General features: G+C 36.2%; 2 protein-coding genes across 2 annotated transcripts; both read right to left on the bottom strand.

Annotated features, from left to right (window-relative positions):
• Positions 1-3,573: 3,573 nt before the first annotated feature.
• Positions 3,574-4,956, bottom strand: LOC145592072 (uncharacterized). Its single transcript, XM_081648537.1, has 3 exons — positions 4,431-4,956; positions 4,090-4,342; positions 3,574-3,949 (listed from the first exon to the last, which is right to left on the bottom strand). The coding sequence occupies exons 1-3, from the start codon at positions 4,954-4,956 to the stop codon at positions 3,574-3,576; spliced, it is 1,155 nt and encodes a 384-aa protein (XP_081504663.1).
• A 33-nt stretch (positions 4,957-4,989) lies between these two features.
• LOC145592071 (uncharacterized) lies at positions 4,990-5,889 on the bottom strand. Its single transcript, XM_081648536.1, has 2 exons — positions 5,616-5,889; positions 4,990-5,231 (listed from the first exon to the last, which is right to left on the bottom strand). The coding sequence occupies exons 1-2, from the start codon at positions 5,887-5,889 to the stop codon at positions 4,990-4,992; spliced, it is 516 nt and encodes a 171-aa protein (XP_081504662.1).
• Positions 5,890-20,893: the final 15,004 nt, after the last annotated feature.

Genomic DNA, 20,893 nt, shown 5'->3' with positions numbered 1-20,893 from the left:
GGGCGAAAATGGTTGATCTTATGGCTCAACTTACTCATGAGGAATGTTTGGATGAGGAATATAACTCTAAGATAGACGACGCTGACTATCAACATCCTCTCAACCTTCCTGCTAACAGTAAAGTTGCTGAAGCTAAAATCAGTTTCAGTTGGCTGTCATTGGCAGAAGAAAAAGAATATTGCCGGCAAGCCAAAAGATTCTACAGGTTACCGGATGGTTATGAACTTAAGCTCCCTCTTTCATCTTCTACTGTTCTTGACTGGGCACACGGTCATGTTGCCATTTATGCCAAACATTTTGAATTCGGCCTCCGTTTTCCTCTCCACCCCTTTATTGCCAAGGTTTTTAGGGCTTGGAATGTCTGCCTTGCCCAGCTTACTCCTTCTACCATCCATGCCGTTGTCGCTTTTGTTTGGGTTTTGTTGTATAAAAACTTTCCCCTAACACTGAATTTATTTCGAAGGCTGTTATCCCTTAAACGTGACGGACAATCTGAAGGATGGTGGTCATTGTATACAGCGTCACATAAATTTACAGTCAACCCAAAGCTTTCAAGTTGCAAGGGTTGGCAAGACAAGTTCTTTTTTATGAGTGTTCCTGAACAGTTCCCTATCAGGAGAACCTTTTATCGGCCCCACTCCCGTTTTGGACATATCGCTGATAGAGAAGTCGGGGTACAAGAGCTCATAGCTTTTGATTATTTTTACCCTGAAAAAGTTAATATCGAGGGTGGAAAAAGCCAAATTGTTCCTAAAGTATGGCTTCCAAATGTGAAGTACATTCTAGCCAATGCTTCGTTATCTTATGTTGGTGTATGCTGGAATGACAACTATGATACTTTCTTCATTTTTTAAACTTTTGCCTTTTTATATTACGGCTATAATCCAAGTTCATTTAATGTTACTTCCTAATATGCATATGTGCGTATTTATTGTTGTCTGACCTTAGTCAATTACTTATATTATTGTTATATATTTTTTATAAAATTACTGACGTGTTGCCGTTAAATGCAAGCCCTATCAAGCTAGACAAGAAAGCTTTGGGACTGTCTTCTGACGGCAAGAGGGTCATTTCACGCTGCCCTTCATCACCCAGGCCTGCCTTTGATACCTTAGTGACATTCTGTTCTCATACCCCTACTCGGAATCCTAAAAGATAAGCTGAAGACATGGCGGACGAGAACACAAGAAGGACTAGGCGCTTGATATCACTTGTCAATCGGCGCGGCGGAGCATTAGCCACTGGTACATCCAGAAAGGATGACGACCAGCCAACAAAGCGGCCTAGGTAAAGTTCTGAGGCTCAAAAACCTCCATCTCTTCCTCATCATGCCGAGCCTGTAGGAGACGATAGCAATATCGCAACGGCGAAGAACGTCGTTCCAAGCGGCATGGTAGTGGAGGACATTACTGACTCTCCGCCTCAAACCCAAGTCGCTGTCGAGATTCCCCCTGAACCTCGATCGGCCAGAAGGGAGGATCCCAGAAGAGGTCATCAAGAGGGTCGCTGCCCCAGAGGGCCGTTCTCAAGATCGGTGGCGGCCTGAGATGGATGTGCTCCGAAATGAGTCCATATTTACTGATGACCAGCTGCGTGGTGGGAATCTGGGGTATCGGCTTCTGCGAAATGTGGCCACCCCCGTTAACAAACCATCTGGCCTAATCCGCCCCGTTGCTGCCCAGCACATGCATGGCCTCATGAAGGTATTTTACTTAAATGTTGCTCTATTATACACAAGTTTTCGTCTTTGAGTACTTTTTCCCCTATATATACAGATTTTCTTTTCGTTTACTCACATCCGCTTTCTTCTGCCTTTATCCGTTATTATTTATACATATATTGTGGCTTATTTTTGCTTACTTATTTACTTTCGATGTCTAGGTCGTTGCCTCTGGGACAGAGCTGGTTGAGATGTACAGATATTACCAGGAGCAGCATCACCTGGAATCTTCAAACTGGAAATCTCTAGAATCGGCTCTGAAAAATGCCGAGGAGGCCCTTAACGACATTAAAACAATAAAGGTCAAGGATGATGAGGAGCTTAAGACGCTACGAGAGAAGGTTGGCAAGGTTACCAACTTTGAAGCTGAGTAAAAGTCCTCAAAACCCAACTATCTGAGAAGAGCAAGGCCGCTGATCAGCTTCCCAATGTGCAAAATGATCTTTCTAATGCTAAAAACACCATCAGCACTTTTGAAGCTAAGATTTAAAAAATAGAGGCTGATAAGCCAGGTGTTTGCCTAAGGGTCGTCAACCGATATCTTTACTGTGTTGAATTTATTGTAAAATTCAGTTTGATGGCTGCTAGACTGCTACTCAGAGATGCGTTGCACACGTTGCCGGTTGGACTAAAGCCGTCTGGGCTAAGGTCGAGGCTGCTTTTTTGAAGAGGGCTCATGAAAAGCCTTCCGGCTTTGAGCAACAGTAGTTTGCGGATGAAGACATCCTAAACACTGCGCCAGCTGAGACCGACAGCGTCGTTGATGCTAGCATTCTGAAATCTCCAACATTAGAAGAGGAGAGAGCTTCTATAGCCTGAAGGGGCGGGCAGTCATTACTGACATCTTCATGCGGCTCTTGCGTGATTGGGCCTTATCTGCTTTGAACTGTTTATTTCTTAGTTTTTGAAAAAACTTGTAATTTTTAACAATGTTGTATTATCGGCATATACCCTTTTTTGTGGTGATGCCTGTCGATTGTAATTTGAACATTTTACTTTCATCAGATATCTGTATTAAAACTCGCTACTTTGCATATGCATATATGTGATATCTGTGTTAAAACTCGCTACTTTGCATATGCATATATGTTTGATTATCTTTTATCGCTTATTATATTTATAAATGCTTGAGCTTTAAAATCATAAGCTACCTTCCGCTACCGTTAAAAAAGAGTTAGATAGAAATCATTAAATTAGCACGTACTATTAGCCCTTTTGACACTTTTTCAAATTGACACTTTTTCAAATTTTAGAGAATTGGGCTAAAAATGACTCAAAACAACTCAATTTTAAGTATTTATTGGGCGGGGCGCTATCGGCATACTACTTCCCGGCCCCGCAGTGTATATATGCGCTTTAGCGATTATAGCCACTGTTATGACTCATTTATTCAAACGAAAGAACAACATTGTTGCTGTTTCAGGGTATAACATTAGTCATTCACTCCACCTTATACTTACGGTGAGTTGAGTACCGTTCTTCGCGATCACAGTTACGGCTATGCCTCTAATCGACATATACCAGTACTTAATTTTGCTGGTATTATATCTTGAACCAGCAACCTCACGAGTTAGTGAATACAATTGATCAGATTGTAAGAGAATTAACATCGTGGAAGCGGTTTTAAGTTGTTCGTCCCATTTAACGTTGCTCTGTTAAATGGAGGATGCCTTATATATTTGCAACAGAGGATGTCGGTCTTTTATTCATCTAAAGTCGAATACAAATTTACACGCAGGAATTAGATATGCACGTAGCTAGAGGAAACATACATCATTCGTTCATACATAGTACTTTTTAGGAACCGCTGCATTCCAGACATTCTTCAGTGGTTTTCCATCTGTCGTTTCCAATTAATATGACCCTTGCATTATTGTGTCCCTGATCCGATATGGACCTTCCCAGACAGCCAACAACTTTCCATCGACATTTCCCTTTCCTGTTGATGTCGTCCTACGTAGGACCCAATCTCCTATGCACAAAGAACGATGGTTGACCCTTTTATTATAAGCCCTTGACATTCTCTCTTTGTAAGCTGCCGATTTAACTACAGCCTTCACTCGCAGCTCCGGCAGGAAATCTAGTTGTTGCCTTAGGAGCAAATCATTCTGTTCCTCACAGTAATGTTGAATTCTGAATGTCGGCAATCCAACCTCTGTCGCTACCACGGCTTTTGTTCCGAGCAACAAATTGAAAGGGCATTCACCTGTTGCTTCCCTGATTGTTGTCCTATTTGCCCACAGTATTTCTGGTATCAAATCAGCCCATAATCCCTTTGCATCCTCTATCTTCTTTTTAATGCCGTTATGATCTGCTTGTTAGCTGCTTCCGCCTGGCCATTGGACTGCGAATGACATACTGCGACATACGCAAATTTGACCTTATACATAGCCAAAAGATCTTTCACCGGCTTGCAATCAAATTGAGACCCATGGTCAAAAACCATTGCCATCGGCAGCCCAAACCTTGTGAAAATAATCTTCCAAATAAACTTCTTGACCTCGGCAGCGGATATCTTTGTCACTAGTTCAACCTCTATCCATTTTGAGAAGTAGTCAATGCCAACCAGGAGAACTTCCTTCCACCTGTTGCTGATGGAAACGGCCCTACTATATCCATTCCCTATTGGGCAAAAGGAACTGGATTTAGTATAGGCGTTAAGTCATTTGGAGGAAGGTTGATATTGGAGCAAACTTTTGGCATTTTTCACATTTTTTAACATATCGGGAGGCATCATTATTCATTGTTAGCCGGTAACACCCCCTTCTCATTGCCTCTCTAGACAAGGCCCGGGCACCAAGATGGTTTGCACAGGTTCCTTCATGTATTTCTTCAATCAACCTCTTAGACTCATTAGCCATTATACATCTTTGTAACAGTAGTGAAAATCCCCGCTTATATAACTGCCCCTGGTACATAACGAACCATGCACTGTCCCTTCGCAGCTTTCGGGATTCCGCCTTGTCAACCGGAAAAGCTCCGTATAGGAGGTATCCCAATATCTTATCATACCACTGGTTATCATTTTCAACACACAGAACTTGCTCCGAAACTTCATCTATACTTCTTTCCCTCAGAATTTCAACCATTACTATTCTCTTAAGGTCCTTGAAGCTTGAGCTTGCCAATCTTGCCAAGGCATCGGCCTGCACATTTTGCTCCCTTGGTACCAGCTGCACCTCGAAATGTTGTAGCTGTGCCGTTAGCTGATTTATTTTCTCAACATATTTTACCATGGCGGGCTCTTGTGCCTCATAATCTTTGCTAAACTAATTTGACACCAGCTGTGAATCCGTTTTTAGGATCAAGCGCTTCGCCTCCGCCGCTATTGACAACTGAATCCCCGCTATGGCCGCTTCATATTCAGCTTCATTGTTTGTAGCTTTGAACTTGAATTTTAAGGAGTATTCAAAAATCCCACCATCTGGCGCTGTTATCACAATACCAGCCCCGGACCCAATTGATGTGGCAGAGCCATCTACCGATACCTGCCATGTTCCTAAATCCTCTTCTTCATCATTTTAAGAAGTTTCCACAATGAAATCTGATAGGGCTTGTGCGTTAATTGATACTTTGGGCTTATAATGTAACTCATACTCTGACAACTCAATCGCCCATTTCAGCAGTCGGCCTGATGTATCCATCTTCTACAACGCTTTCTCAAGCGGGTGATTAGTTAATATCTCTATCAGATGTGCATCAAAATAGGGTCGCAACTTTCTGGCTGCGATCACCACCGCAAATGCCATTTTTTCTATCACTGGATATCTACGTTCAGCCGCATTTAAGACATGACTGACGAAATAAATTGGCTTTTGTTGCTTTCTTCTTTCTACCAACAACACTGCAGCCAAAGTCTATGGCGAGGCCGAGATGTATAGTTGCAGCAGTTCACCTTGTTCCGGCCTTGCCACTATCGGAAAGGACCTCAAGTGGTTTCTTACCACCTCCAGAGCATCAGCTTGGTCCTTTCCCCATTCAAAAGTCTTATTCTGCTGTAAGACCATAAAAAACGGGAGCGCCTTATCGGCTGATTTGCTGATAAACCGAGTCAGCCCCGCCATTCTGCCCGTAAGCCTTTGTATATCCCGGATGGTTTTTGGCTGTTTCATCCCGAGTATTTCTTTTACCTTGTCAGGGTTTGCATCAATGCCTCGTTCACTCACCATGAATCCCAAAAACTTTTGAACTCTAAATACACACTTTTCTTGGTTCAGTTTCATCTGAACTGTCGTAAAGTGGCAAAGGTTTCCTTTAGGTCATCTATGTAATCCTCTTTCAGCCTGCTTTTTACAATGGTGTCATCCATGTACACCTCTACATTTACCCTTTCTGCTTTTCAAAAATCTTATCAGCCAGGTAAGTCGCTCCTGCGTTCTTTAATCCAAACGGCATAGCCTTGTAACAATACAACCCGGCATCCGTTATGAATGTCGTTTTTGGCCTGTCCGACTCATGAAGGCTGACTTGGTGATATCCCGAGAATGCATCTAGAAAGCTAAGCATTGCATGGCAAGATGTGGAGTCTACCAGCCTATCAATCCGAGGTAGGGGATAGCAATCCTTGGGGCAAGCCTTGTTTAAATCTGTAAAGTCTACACACATCCGCCTCTTCCCCGTCGACTTTCTCACCATAACGACATTAGCCAACCATTCCGGGTATGTATATGGCTCTATGAACCCTACCGCTAAAAGCTTGTTAATTCAATTTTCTCGTCAAGAAATTGCGTTTCTTTTGCCTTTATCGGCCCGAACTTCCTATCCACATTCAACTTATGTTCCGTTACCTCAGGATGTATCCCAAGCATTTCATCTGCCGAGAAAGTGAACACCTCTACACTTTCCCACAACAAACTAATCAGATGACATCTCATATCAACATCCATATCTGCTCCAACCTTTACCGTTCGGCTTGGATCACCTGGTTGAAGTTCAATTTGCACCATTTCTCCTCCTGGTGACGGCCTTGTATCAAAGTTCTCCATTGACAAATCCCGCACTGTCGGCTCTCTATCCCTTTTAAGGTTATTTGAAATCGGGCCCTTTTGTAATTGATTTTTTAAGGCTGTCAAATAACACGACTTTGCCATCACCTGCCCTCCATGCACCTTCTCCACATCCCCCAAATTTGACACATAGGCGATGGTTAGATGATAAGTTGACACCACTGCCTGTATATCATGTATTACGGCCTTCTAAGAATAGCATTATATGCCGACTGCACATCTATCACCAAGAATTCTGCCATGACATCCCTGGCGGCCGTGCCGTCTCCAAATATAACCAGTAGAACTATGCTTCCCTCCGACCTCACTTTTGAACCATTAAACCCAATTACCGGATAGGGCACCGGCGTCAAGTATTGTCTGCCTATCATCATTTCGTTAAATGCTTGCATAAATAGAACATTAGCTGAACTACCCTCATCCACCAAGACCCGCTTGATGTCGGCTCCGTTAATTGCTGTTATCAGCACCAAGGGATCATCGTGTAGGAAGACAATTCCCCTTGCATCTTCTTTCGTGAATACCACATTGGGTATCTCTACTGGCCGAGGGCGACTGTCAGCATCTAGAGCATTCACTATGTGTCAGTGCTCTGATAGATGTTTCCGTGCCCCACTTATCGTTCCTCCGTGAATTGGTCCACCAGTTATCACATCAATTTTCTTTCCAATCCACAAGGGTGGTTGCCCGCTATCCCCTTTTCGACTTATTTGCCCTTGCCGCCTCTCAGGCCTTCCTTCTATCTGCTGACTCTCCGGCTGGCGATACGGTGGTGGTTGACTTCCCCCCGCATGTAGTCGGTATTGAGTTAAATGACCCTTTCTTATCATCTCTTCAATGTTATCCTTCAATTATGTGGACTCTTCAGTATAATGCCCAACATCTCGGTGGAACATGTAGTATTTCTTAGCATCTCTTCCTTTTGCTTTCATGGGCATAGGTCTTACCCATCCCTCTATGTTCTGGTTAACAGAGTATATGGTAGCCCTGGGCGTATTTAGTGGTGTATACGAACTGTACTGCATTGGCGCCTTGGCGCCTCTGACCTCCTGCCGACTTCCTCCTCCCCTTACTGGGGCCGAATTCCTCGGCCTTCCACCTCCTGAGGATCCCCCTCATATGAGGGTTGTGCCCTGTCGGCTGAGCTAACTCGGCTACTTGTTTTCATTAATTCTTCACTCTTTATATAATCATGGGCTTTGTTAAAAGCCGCTGCCAGTGTCGGCAAATTTTTCCTTGTTAGATACCGTTTGAACTCAGAGTCGTTTAGGCCGTTTATTAAAGCAATAAATGTTATCTCCTATTGTAACTTTGGAATTGTATTGGCTTCATTATTGAACCATCTAATGTAGTCCCTTAGAGACTCATCCGCTTTTTGCCATATGGCCATCAATTCTCCTGAGGTTCTCTACCGAACACTATTGCTAATGTACTGCCCCACAAACATCTCTGTCAGCCGTTCGAAACTATCCATCGTACCATTTTCCAGGTTATTGAACCAATCGGCTGCCGCTCCAGTTAGAGTAGTCGGAAAGACCTTGCACCAAACCGCATCTGAGTTGGTGTACAAAATCATATGTCCTTCATAGGACGTTATGAATCGACTGGGGTCACCTCTTCCATCATATCTGCATATTGGCATCTTTATCTTTTCCATTGGCTGATCCAAAATTTCTTGTGTGAACGGTGATGTCCTTAACTGGGCAATCGTCCGAATCACCCCCTGCCTTTCATCGGTGACCTTCTATGCCGCTGATTTTTGGCACTGACGGTTCGACTGGAGGATTGTACCTCTGTCTCATGAAAGGTTGCTTGTGTCACTTGCGATGACATTTCTCTGCGGGGCTGCCTTGGTGAATTTATTGCACGATTGAATTGACTTTCCAAATTCACAACAAGCACCCCTCCTTCCCCCCTAGCAGTTCCAGCCTCTACTTCTTTTCTTTCCTTGCTCATAACTAACATTACCCTCGCCGCTATTTCCAAATCTTCTGGGGTGAACTCGGCCATGGGATCTGCCACTGTTCCAATATATCGTTCTGGAATTACCGGCATATTGAACTGATTCTCTTCCAGAGTGTGGGTTTCATCCACTATTCTACCTCTGGCTGCACTCCAACTCTAGGATTTATTATCCTACTCGTCCCATTGTTACTTCCAAGTGTCTCTTTGTTACCGGCCATGATTTCTCTATGTGAGGTCCTTAGGCGATAGAAGTAATCACTACCCCTTCCTTCTAGCGCCAAATTGTTTCAGTCAAGATACGACAACCCGAACTTGAGATCCAAAAGCCCGAACTTGAGATCCGTGAAGCTCCTATCATCCAGATGAGAACCTACACAGAGAGAAGAGATTAGCTAACCCCGGGGTGAATCTGAAGATAACCACTCCGATGATAAAGTTAGAAAGTGTTTAAGAGAGAAGAGAAGATGGTATGAAGAGAGAGAAATTTATAGAGAGAGAGAGAGAAAGTAATAAATGCCTCCTTTTTAATTGGTTAATCTTTCCTATTTATAATGAGTTCTCTTGCCAGATGGCTGCATGTCATGCAAACCACTTTTGTGCCAAGTGTCGATTAATCAATGTCACGTGCTTAGTTTTACGATGAGCCGATATGCATGACATTACATATCGGTACCGGTTTTAGTATTTTTCTCCAAATGATTCGTATCCGTATTACCTGTGTTAACAAAGTTATTGGCACTGTAGTAGTTGTCGGTATCCTTCCACACACCACTTTCATGAAAGAGTGGCTTTTGATCTCACACATAAATGCTCATATACATGCGGCTTTTCATACATCTATATATATGAATATTCTTTAGTGACGATCACAAGCTTTTCATATATCTATATAAATGCTCATATAGCCGCCTATCTCCACTCATACATGTGAGCTTCTTCAATATGATATGGTATTAAATACCGCCTGAGCCGACTGTAGAGCCGCTTGTGTATGCTAATGCAAGAAAAAGCTAGCCCGTCTAGGTAGCTCAACAGCTGGTCCTAGAAGCTAAATGTCACCCATATGCTCGTTCAAGTAGTGTTAGACGGCAAAGGGGGGTTGCCGTTTACTATACATGAAAGGCTGGTGATCTTGGCCTTTGGTGTACCGACCTCGTAAGCTTCAAATGAGCCTTTTGTACTTGACGATTGCTGCCTAACACAAGCTGCACGAGTTATGTATCATTGTGATATTACTCTGTCAAATATTAAGCTCTATTCATTTCATTGCATTTTGCCTTGATGCTCAACCCGGTTGCCGACTTGCCGTATGTATCGGTAACACGTAGCACTGGGTGTATTGAGCAATCTTGAATGAGAGTGTCGCATGGCACTCATAGGCGGCTTTGATGATGTACGACCATGGAGCTTGCTTTCAATGTGTTGTGAACATATAAGCTGCTCATGGAAGGCCATATTGAAACGTTCGTCACTTAGCTCATTATATACTTTATGTTTATATATATAAATATTTATTTATATATATATACTTATTCAACAAGAGCATAAGTGCCGCCTAACAACTTAGTATAAAGTAGTTCTCATATAAGTTAGTGTTGGCTAGCTCATTAGACAAAGCAAGCCACTTGGCATGCATTGATGCCGTTTGTGTTTGCACGCATATGGCAAGCAACTTATAAATAAATAAATGCAAATTGTCAATTGTTTGTATTTGAATAATGTACTGCCTTTATAAATATATACAGTTTTATCACTGCCCGGCTTAGGAGGATCAAACGACCTTTTTTTTTTATTTATTTATTTTTTTCGTCCGAACTTCCTTAGTGACAATAATAAAATGTATGACTTAGTCTGACAGGTCACACAATTTTCTTTACCGTCTGACTCTTGATATTCGGCTTCATGACGCCTGTAATACTTGACATTTGGCCTCATGATGCCTGTATGTTGTACTTGACATTTTACCGTTTAATTCTTTTGCACTTGTCTAATGAGTTAATGCCGACTGTGTCTCATACAACTTGGATTATTTTTGTTTGACCAAGTATAGTTTTCTTTCAAGAAGTGAGGCTCTCCCTCTTGAGACGGTGATCCACTCTGTCTAGTGCCATTACAGATGTGTCTCGCCATAGACAGCGCCAAATGTTTTGGGGGGTTTTTTGTACGTACCCGAGTGGAGGGTGTGTACGTCCCGCGGGAGACAGATCCGCGATGCAACACTCAAACAGCCTGATTGTTTTGGGGTTTTTTGTACGTACTCGAGTGGAGGGCGTGTACGTCCCGCGGGAGACAGATCCGCAATGCAACACTTGAACGGCTTGGTCACCTGCAAAACAACGAAACTCCTGTGTGCAGGAGGTTCACCTCCGACGATCAAGTTAGTGACCGGAAGAAGGTATTTTAGAGAGAGAAAGTAGAGAGAAGGGAGAGTAATTTTTGGGGTCATTGCCCCTTGGAGGATATATTGATTGTATTCAAACTGATGTAAATGAGGATCTTTTACCAAAATGGCTAATTTTTTTTACAAAAATATTTACCAAAAACGGCTAATTATGAATTTTAATTCCAAAACTAGCTAATTTATTGACTTTAAAGGAAATAAAGGAAATTATTTATTTCTTATTTTTCTTTGAACCAATTTGGTTCACTTTATGGGTATTTTTTTTCAAAAAAATAAATTGGGTTTTTTTTTTATTATTTTGGTTTTTTTTTTGGAAAATTTTAATGTCATGGTTTAAAATATCCCATTATTTTGAAAAATAACATTCAACGTAATATATTTGCAACAATTCTCAAGAGACTCTACTTTATTTAGTGATGCAACCGTGCAAGCATCAACATTTTGTAAAAGTTACACAAAATTTTTTTAAAAAAAAAAAAAAAAAAAAAGTCGATCACTCAAAAAATTGATCAAATTTTCCAATTAACACACAAAAAAATTTCCAATTAACACACAAAAAAAAAAAAAAAAAAAAACAATTGAGAACATATTCATTGTCTATCATTATATATCACATAAATATACGTAAGTTTTATTTATTACACACATTAAGCTAAAAATATTCAAATTAGCAGATATTAACAGAGAGTATACAATTGACTGGCATGAAAAAGATGAACAATACCTTAAAAACGGTTATCGTTGTATAAATTTGCGGTAGTGTTGATAGAACAATACTACTTGAAATTCCAAATTTTTGTGATACGATCTAGAAGAAAATTAGTTTTTTTGTTTTTTTTTTAATCAAAACAACTCTGTATATTTGTATATGGCTTAAACATTCCAACTTAAAAAAAAATCCTATATCAAAAATTTTTTTTTTTTAAAAAAAAAAAAAAAAAAAAAAGTGAAGCAAACCGATTCTAAGGAAAATAAGAAATAGCTAATTTCCTTCCAAGTCAATTATTTAGCTAGTTTTAGAATTAAAATTTACAATTAGTCGTTTTGGTAAATACTTTTATCAAATTAGCCGTTTTGTTAAAAGATCCTATAAATGATCAGTATTTATAGTGCATTGGGACATGTGCCCTTTAGGTTATTTAACCTAAGTAGATTGGCTTTCAACCGTTTTACGGTTTCTAGGGTTATGGGCTTAAAACCCATTTTAACCCTTCTATCATTGAGTGACAGGTGCCATGCTTTAATTGGCTCATTGAGCGCTGAGCTTATGGACATGTGTCGCTGTGGCATTGGTCCACATATCAGGGTATTTTTACCCTAAATAGGGTCAACTCAACGGGTTTTGAATATTTTTTTTTCTTTAATTTATTTTTTACTAATTTCTAATTTTTTTTTAACTAATTTTGTATCAATAATATATTTTAAAATTTGATATATATTAACTATTTATCTTAAAATTCATTGAACAACCCGGACATTGCACAGGGCACAAAACTAATATTATTATAAAAGCATTAGATCATACAGTTTCATGTCGTTTAGTCCATCGAATTGAAAATATATACGAATATATAAAAGAAATTGGAAAGCATATATAGATATAAATTGTAGTCTATGCCTTCAAGGCTTCAAGGACACTTTGGTTTTCCCTTGGAATTCTTCTTGTCTCTGTAGCAAGGGCACTCATCCTTATTCCCAGATGTCCCGGAAGGTACACAATGGCAATCCTCACAGCATATTCCACAATATTTCATGCATCTATCATTATAACCCGCTTTAGAGCATCTCACACTGCATTTCGAGTTGCAAAAATCTAAATTGAAAAAAAAAAAAAAAAAAAAAAAAAAAAAAAAAAAAAATCACATTAGAAATCACTTTGTACAACTATATGAAGCATGCTTTAAGCAACTGAGATATTGTAGATGACATGTTCATAATTTCATCATCAAACACGAAAACAATATATACTCGTATGTAGCTAACATGTTTATCATTCTTGCCACTTAATAGAAATCACATACTTGGTCAGTTGGAGGATATATGTTAGTTCTATTAAAGTTTGTTGACTGTGAAATAAAAAAATTAAAGTAAAAAAAACTTATTCATCATTAAATTCTATACATAGTAACAAATATGACACATTTCTCATGTTAGTCAATGCATAAATTTAAATACAAATATATCAAATTATTAATAAGTAAAATCTATTAAAACCTAATATATTAAAAATAATTATTAACTGAATTTCAATAAGATATCATCTGATTATGTTTTTATTTATCTACAGTATAATAGTTCACGAAATTTAATTAAACTAGAGTTTTTAAAAAGTATCAAAAGTAAAAACTTGTTAAATAATTTGAAACGGAAAAATATTAATTAAAGCATATATAGAGCGTTTTATACGTGTTATGAGGACTGAGGAGCTATGGGTAGCTTAAGAAGATAAGGAAGGTAATTCATACATTTGTTTTCAGATATGAGCTAAAAGCCTCATTAAATTTCACAAAATTAATTGTCCCTCCTACCCTAACGAAAGATTCCCTTAATTTTTGGAAGCAATTTTGGAAGTGTTTTGATGGTGAAGTTGTTCTTCGAGTATAAGTGAATAAGAATATTTGGTAATGGATACATGTAAACTTTTTTAATTTTTTTCTTTTTTTTTTTTTTTTGAGAGAATATGTAATCAATTTTAAATTGAGGTAAGAAAAAATAGAGCCCTTTATGTTTCAAGGGAGTACAATTAAATAAAAAAATATATTACACTTCCTCCGTTTTCCTAAGTCTAATTAACTTTTTGTTTTATCCATTTTTTAAAATTCTACACACTCTCTTTTTAATGACAACTTATTATTTATTTTTATTGTCTACAACCCTATTTTGTGGGACCCAATGTTATTTGATAAATCTTCTAGACCGTGTCTCTCTCATCTTTAATACTAAAGTACCCACATGTATAATCCCTATTAAAGGATTTATATCTTCGAGTCACGTGCAATTACTAGATAATATAATGAATCAAATTATGGAGCTAGTAAAGCCAATTGAACAGGTCGTATAAGGTCACACAAAATGCCTAAATTGATTATAAGAGGAAAAGGTCGATGATGGGCCTTCTCCCTCTAGGTGGTCGGCTATATGGAGGAGATTACGTGGATCGGGGTTTCCAATCTAGTCTAATTATAATAAGATTATAAATAAACTAGGTGCCTAAGGTTTTTATAAGACAATTTTACTGTTAATCAAACCCGAGTTAGCAAACACAAAACCCAACCCCCTAAAATTCTCTCTCTGTCCCCTACTTGGGCTGGTGTGTGTTTCTTGGTGGTGGTGTTTCGTGGTTGTGTCTATTGTTCGCAAAGGTGGTGATCGTGGTATTTCCTCTTTATCCGACCAATATAGCATTGGTGAACGGCTTAATCGAATCTCGTGGACTAAGTACAGGAGTAACGCTTGTGATCCTATTCTCTCCCTAATTGTCAATCAATTTTGCTACGTGGAAATCAAGCTTCAAAGGTATAATTATGTGATTCTTTTGTGTTATGCATGTTGGTGCGTATGAAATGTGATTCATGAAATTCCACTTAGAATACCTAAATCCCTACAATTTTTACTTTTCCTTGATTTATGTAGTTACATTAACTGGGGAACACTCCGCAAAACCGAGGTAGTACTATGTAGACCTTCTAGGGGGCGTTTGATTTAAACAATGGTATGAGTTTGAAATGAGGAATGAAACCTGGGTGGTATGGGGTTGGAACTTAATACTTGATTTCATGTGTTTGATTTTTATCTAAGAATGAAAGTTTTCTTTTAATTTTAAACCTAAAGGTATCGGTATGAGTCATACCCACCTCCCCCCTTGGGTTTCAAAAACCCATACCTTGGGGGTTTGAGATATGAGTTTGAAAAATGAAATTTCTAAAAACAAACACAAGGTATGGGTTTTGGTCCTTACAAACCCATACCTTATACCTAATATGCTTGAACCAAACACCCCCTTATTGACTTCGCAAAACCGAGGTAGTATTATGTAGACTTTTTATTCAACTAGGGATAAATAATAAGATCTATATTATATAAGCCAAGAGGGAAGGTTGTGATGCTCACCTTAAAACATTAGTACTCCTCATAGCTTATTACACTATAATATTGAATAAAAAAGGGTAAAAAAAATTAAAAAATAAACCCGTCATCTTCCATTACAGATAAGTAACTTTGTATATCAAATATTCCGTAATTTAATAAATTTTAATATTTTTTTTAATCAATCCTCCAATCAAATGAATGAGTAGTTTCTTTGTTTATCAATCTTTTTAATTAGCTAAAAATCAATAATTAACTAATTAATTCCTAAATTTTTTTTTTTATAAATATAATTGTTTAACTCATTTGAGGTTAAATATAATTGTTTAAATTAAAATCAATACTTTACTTACACTACCTCACATTTTCTTTGTGTCATTCTTCTATAAACAATGTGTGTGACTGTTTAAATTATTATTCATATCAACTATACTATTATCAAATAAATTATTTACGGTGAATTTTTAAGTATTTGTTGTTATTGATTTGTGTACTATTATGGATTTAGGGTTGATTTGTATACTAATTATAGACTTAAATATTGTTATTTTAGAGTTTTATATTATTATTAATAATCCCATAGTGGTGGTAATAAGGACTGTATGTGCTGTAACTCCACCGACACAAATGTACTCGATGAAGACGAAGATGATGGTATCCCATTTTATAAGCTTACCTTTTGGAAATATATATATATATAGCTTACCTTCTGGAAAAATATATATATATATATATATATATATATATATATATATATATATATATATATATATATATATATATATATATATATATATATATACACTCTTTTTTTACATTCCTATTTGTAAAATTATACGGGAATTAAGGAAGTTTGGATAAAACAAAGAACAATAAAACAAAGTACAATGAGAATTACAAGATATTAATTGATGTCTTTGAGTAAAACAAAGATAGAATAATATTTAATGTTGCATATGTCATCAATTCTTTGAGAAAAAAGGACCAATAATATTTTTTGGTTGAAAAAAAAAGGACCAATCATATTCATCTAAACTGATGCACATGGATTCTGAAAATAAGAGTGAGTAAAGAAGAGTGAGAATTAGAAAATAAGAGTGAGAAAATAGAAAAAACATTCATTACAAAACAGAAAAATAGGGATAATTTGGAATATTTGGTAAAAATTTACTTATTAAAAAAAGAAAGCAGAAATGTAATTTTGAAATACCCAAAAAGAAAAGTAGAAATTTATAAAAGGGACGGGAGGTGTATAGTTTTTGAGAAGTTTTCAAGTGATCGAGAACTATGATGGAGAAAGAGGAGAGAGACATTTTTTTAACATCATAGTAACTTCTATTGACTTTAATTTACTATAAAAGCATTGCGCGAAATTACAATATTACATTATTAAGTATTTGACTTAATAAATACTTGTATATTTTTTCTTAAATTCAACAATTATTTTTGGAAAATTAGAAATTACTAGTTATTGGCACAGGCGATGCTCCAGATATAAACTTATAAATTTGTGATTATAATGTTAGTATTCAGCAATAATGTAACTGAATAAAATATTATAATAATAAATTAAACTTAAGATTAATGGGTATTAGTTTTTTATTCATTTTACTTTACATACTAACATAATAACTTATGTTTATTACTTTGTATAATTGCTTGATTGATATTGAATCTAGAAATTAGTATTCAAGGAATAAACAACCATTAGTGTGTGATTAATGTCTTATAAATTAAATTGTTAATTATTGTGCAATTACTTAGGAGTGGAATTTTATGGGACAATTAAATATGAAAGTTACACATATGAAGAGTTTTAGGATGATAAGTGATTACACATATGATGACGCATGGTGCTCACGTGGGGCCAAATCATATTGAAGGAACAATGACACATGACGGTAGAATGTTGTCCCATTGAGTTTTAATAATATTATAGATTACAATAATTCTATTTAATTTGCACCAAAAAAAAATTAGTTCTATTTAAAAATGCGTTCGCACAATAAATAAGTTAGAAATAAAACCATGCCCACACTTATGATCATTTGTTAAACACAATTTTATTTTTATTTTTTCATTTTAAAGTTGTTAAACACAATTATAATTACAAGTAATACATTTATTTAAAAGCGGAGGGTGTGTTAGACTGCTAGTTAATGTAAATGGAATAAGACCAAGGTCTTGATAAGGATTTCTCATTGCATCGTTTGATTTACAACTAATTCCATCTTCAATTTAATTTATTCAATAATTTTTAGGTCCGGGCAATACCCTAAGTTACTCCATTAACTCTAGATTATAAAGATTCCTATCTATGTTTAATTTTGGTAAGATGACATATAATATGGTGATAGTTTAGTGGCTAACACTTTAGTTTTTAAACTTAAGGTTGTGGGTTCAATCTTGTACAAACCATATTTTTAAGCACGTGAAATAAAATACTCGATTGATTGGGTTCAATCTTGTACAACCTAATAAAGTTTGTTTTTGAAAAAAAAAAAAAAAAAAAACTACCTAATAAATAGAAATATTGTACGAAATTGTCTAGTAAGAGGCAAATCGTTGTAAATTGTTACCTCTAAGTCTCTAACCGGATTTTCACCGTTGACCTACTTTTTCGATGTTGATCGACCTCAAAACAACTCCAAAACCAACATATAACTTGCTTGACACTGTCTCCACCACACCAAAACTACCCTCAAACCCAAAATCATCACCACCGCTTACCCCAAAAATACTATCTCAAAGCCCAAAACTAACCCCACTAACTCAAAATATCCCTCAACCGACCACTGCAAAAAATAGCCGTACGACCTTGAAAACCAACCCTCGCGGTGGTTTCAGGGGTGTTTTGTGTTGGGTTAAAGACGGAAAATTAGGTTGACAGTGGAAATATGACAAGAGATAGTATTTTACAATTTTTACCTTTTATTATGTAATTTCTTACAATTCTTTTAAGTAGGTAGTTTCTCACAAATATGATTTTTTTTAGATAGTTTCTGGCAAAAAATCTTTAATTTAAAAGTATTACGTACATAGTTTGATGAATATTATCTGTAAATACATTTTAAAATATTGAAACTCATAATTCAAATGAAGAACTTATACAACTTTATGAGGCAAGAATCTGTTGGACATTTTATACAATATTTTAAATTTAGATCCTGTTCTCTTCACCTTTAAAAAATAATATTAATTAAAAATAATTTCAGTTCAGTAAAAATAAATTCAGTTCAATAAAATTAATTTCAGTTCAGTAAATATAATTTCAGTTCAGTAAAATTCAATTTTTTTAAAGAAGAATTATAATAGAAAATCAGTAAAAATAATTTCAGTTTAGCAAAAATAATTTCATTTTAGTAAAATTAATTTAAGTTCAATAAAAGTAATTTAAGTTCAGCAAATATAATTTTGTTTCTAGTAAAAAAAATTTCAGTTCAGCAATAATTAGGTGAAGAAAACGGGACCTTAGTCGTATATTAGGATGTCTCAAAAAATGGAAAAGACATTACTTTTCAACTTTAAAGAGTTCCATTACATCTCAGGGGTAGTTTGGGGTATGAGGAAGAGAATTCCTTTGTCCTAACTGCCCTAAATTATATAGGTGCATAAATTCAAATTGGGTTGACCTATGATGGGTTGTTGTCCGGTAGCACCTTTTATAGTTTTATGTTACCCACCAAATAACATAAATCAAGATTAGACTCTATATACTTCATCATTGTTTGGGGTCACAAAGAGTTGGCACGATAGATGTAACTAACTATTATTTTTAGACATCATACCTAATACAAACTAACCGTATTTACGTGTATCAGCATTTAAAAATATGATCAATGATCATACTCGATACAAGGAGTTTTAAGCACGCAGAAATTCATCTTCTACATATATATATTTTAACAAAAATATAAAAATAACAAATAAAAATTAGAAAAAGATTACGGCATGCAGGACTACGTCAATATATAAACATTTAAATGAATAGGTTTTAGCTATAGTGTGTTACCAGAGCCTGCTATTGTAGTATCCACCAATGTGACGGCAACAGTGAGAATCAGCAGAGATGCTATAACAATCTTCATTTTTTTTTAATACACAATTAATTTTGTAAAGCTTTGTGATTTGTTGGGAGAAACATATCGTGTGGAAGTGTAATTTATATACAAGTAAGAAATACTTAGCAAGGAGAAACGTAAGGGTCAGTCTCAAGCATCGGATGAATTTTTGTGAAACAGCAAATCCACAGCCTGTCTTTTGGCTTGTTTTTGGTATGATGACCCTACATTTATCGTTTTGGTTAGCAGCGTGTGGTAAATATTACTCCTATCGTACAAGGAAATACCATTATTGTTCTACTATTTATGTCTTGATTTTGACTAATTTCTAACTTGTAACTTAATGAAAAGAGCTAAATAACCTAACTAATCAAACATTTATAATTCTAGAATACAAAGTTTGATTCATGTATGAGTATGTTTATGTACACAACAATATTCACAATATTTCACAACGAGAGTTTGATTCTCATCACTCACCCAGTCGCCCTTATGGTTGTCTAAACACACACAAACACACACACATACGGAAAAAAAAAAAATGAAGGTTAAGGTCGGAAATTTGGATATAGTTTTAACAACCTCACCACCATAAATATGTGAAAGGTAACTGGTCTTTGCGGCAAGTGATTATGAACGAAAACATTATTGATGAATAGTTTATCTCAAGTAAAAGTAATGCAACTAATGTGGCTTAACTTTAAGCTTTCGGATATAATTCTCGTTTGATGCCAATTAAATAAGCAAGTAATTTAACATTTTCCATCCTTGATATTCTCGAAGGTTCGAAGTATACTATGTTTATATTGTTGCTCCATTATTAGTTGATACATTTATATTATCTGATTTATCTTACGTACTACCATAACTATAAGGAAAAATTGCTAATAATAATAAAACTTTTGTCCCATTCTTTTTGAATAATACAACCTTTTGATTATTTTATAATAATACAACCTTTAGAGGGTGTTCATTTTAAACTAGATTAATCGAAATTTCGGTGAGTTTTGAGGTGAGAGAAGGGTAGGGGATATTACACCCTTCCTCATCCCTACCACCAAAAACTCATCCCTCCCTTTTCCAAACCTCAAAGTCCACCGAAAACTTGATTTTATCTTGTTTAAAATGAACACCCTCTAAAGGTTTTATGACAAAATAATCCAAAGATTGTATTATTATAAAAGAATGGATCAAAAATTGTATTATTTTTAGCAATTTTTCCCCATAAGAAAATTGTAATCACAAAACTAAGTCTAACTAAATTTTTTTAAATACTGTTTAAAGTCGAATAGTATCAGCCAGAAAGAGTCTAGCAAAATATTATAAAATAAAGTGGAGTAATGTTTGTCTATTGTCCAACAGGAGAAATCTTCCAGAATTGAATGGTGATATGGAAAAAGTTTCATGTAACACTACCGTAATCCTTCTTTTGAAGAGTTAATTTATATATTTTTTTTTTGTTTTTTTTTTTTTTTGGAAGAGTTAAATTAAGGACACTTTGTACTGTTCCCATCTATTTTTCATTGATTTTACTCGTTCATTATCCTTCTTTTGGTATATATATTAATAGTTAATCATTATGTGAACTGAAAGGTTTTAACTTTTAAGCATTATTATCATCTCATTAATTTTATAACTTTAGTGGTTTTTTTTA

Source organism: Chenopodium album, chromosome 18, assembly GCF_948465745.1.
Source record: "Chenopodium album chromosome 18, dcCheAlbu1.1, whole genome shotgun sequence".
Taxonomy (NCBI): domain Eukaryota; kingdom Viridiplantae; phylum Streptophyta; class Magnoliopsida; order Caryophyllales; family Amaranthaceae; genus Chenopodium; species Chenopodium album.
This window is presented reverse-complemented; position numbering and strand designations above follow the sequence as displayed.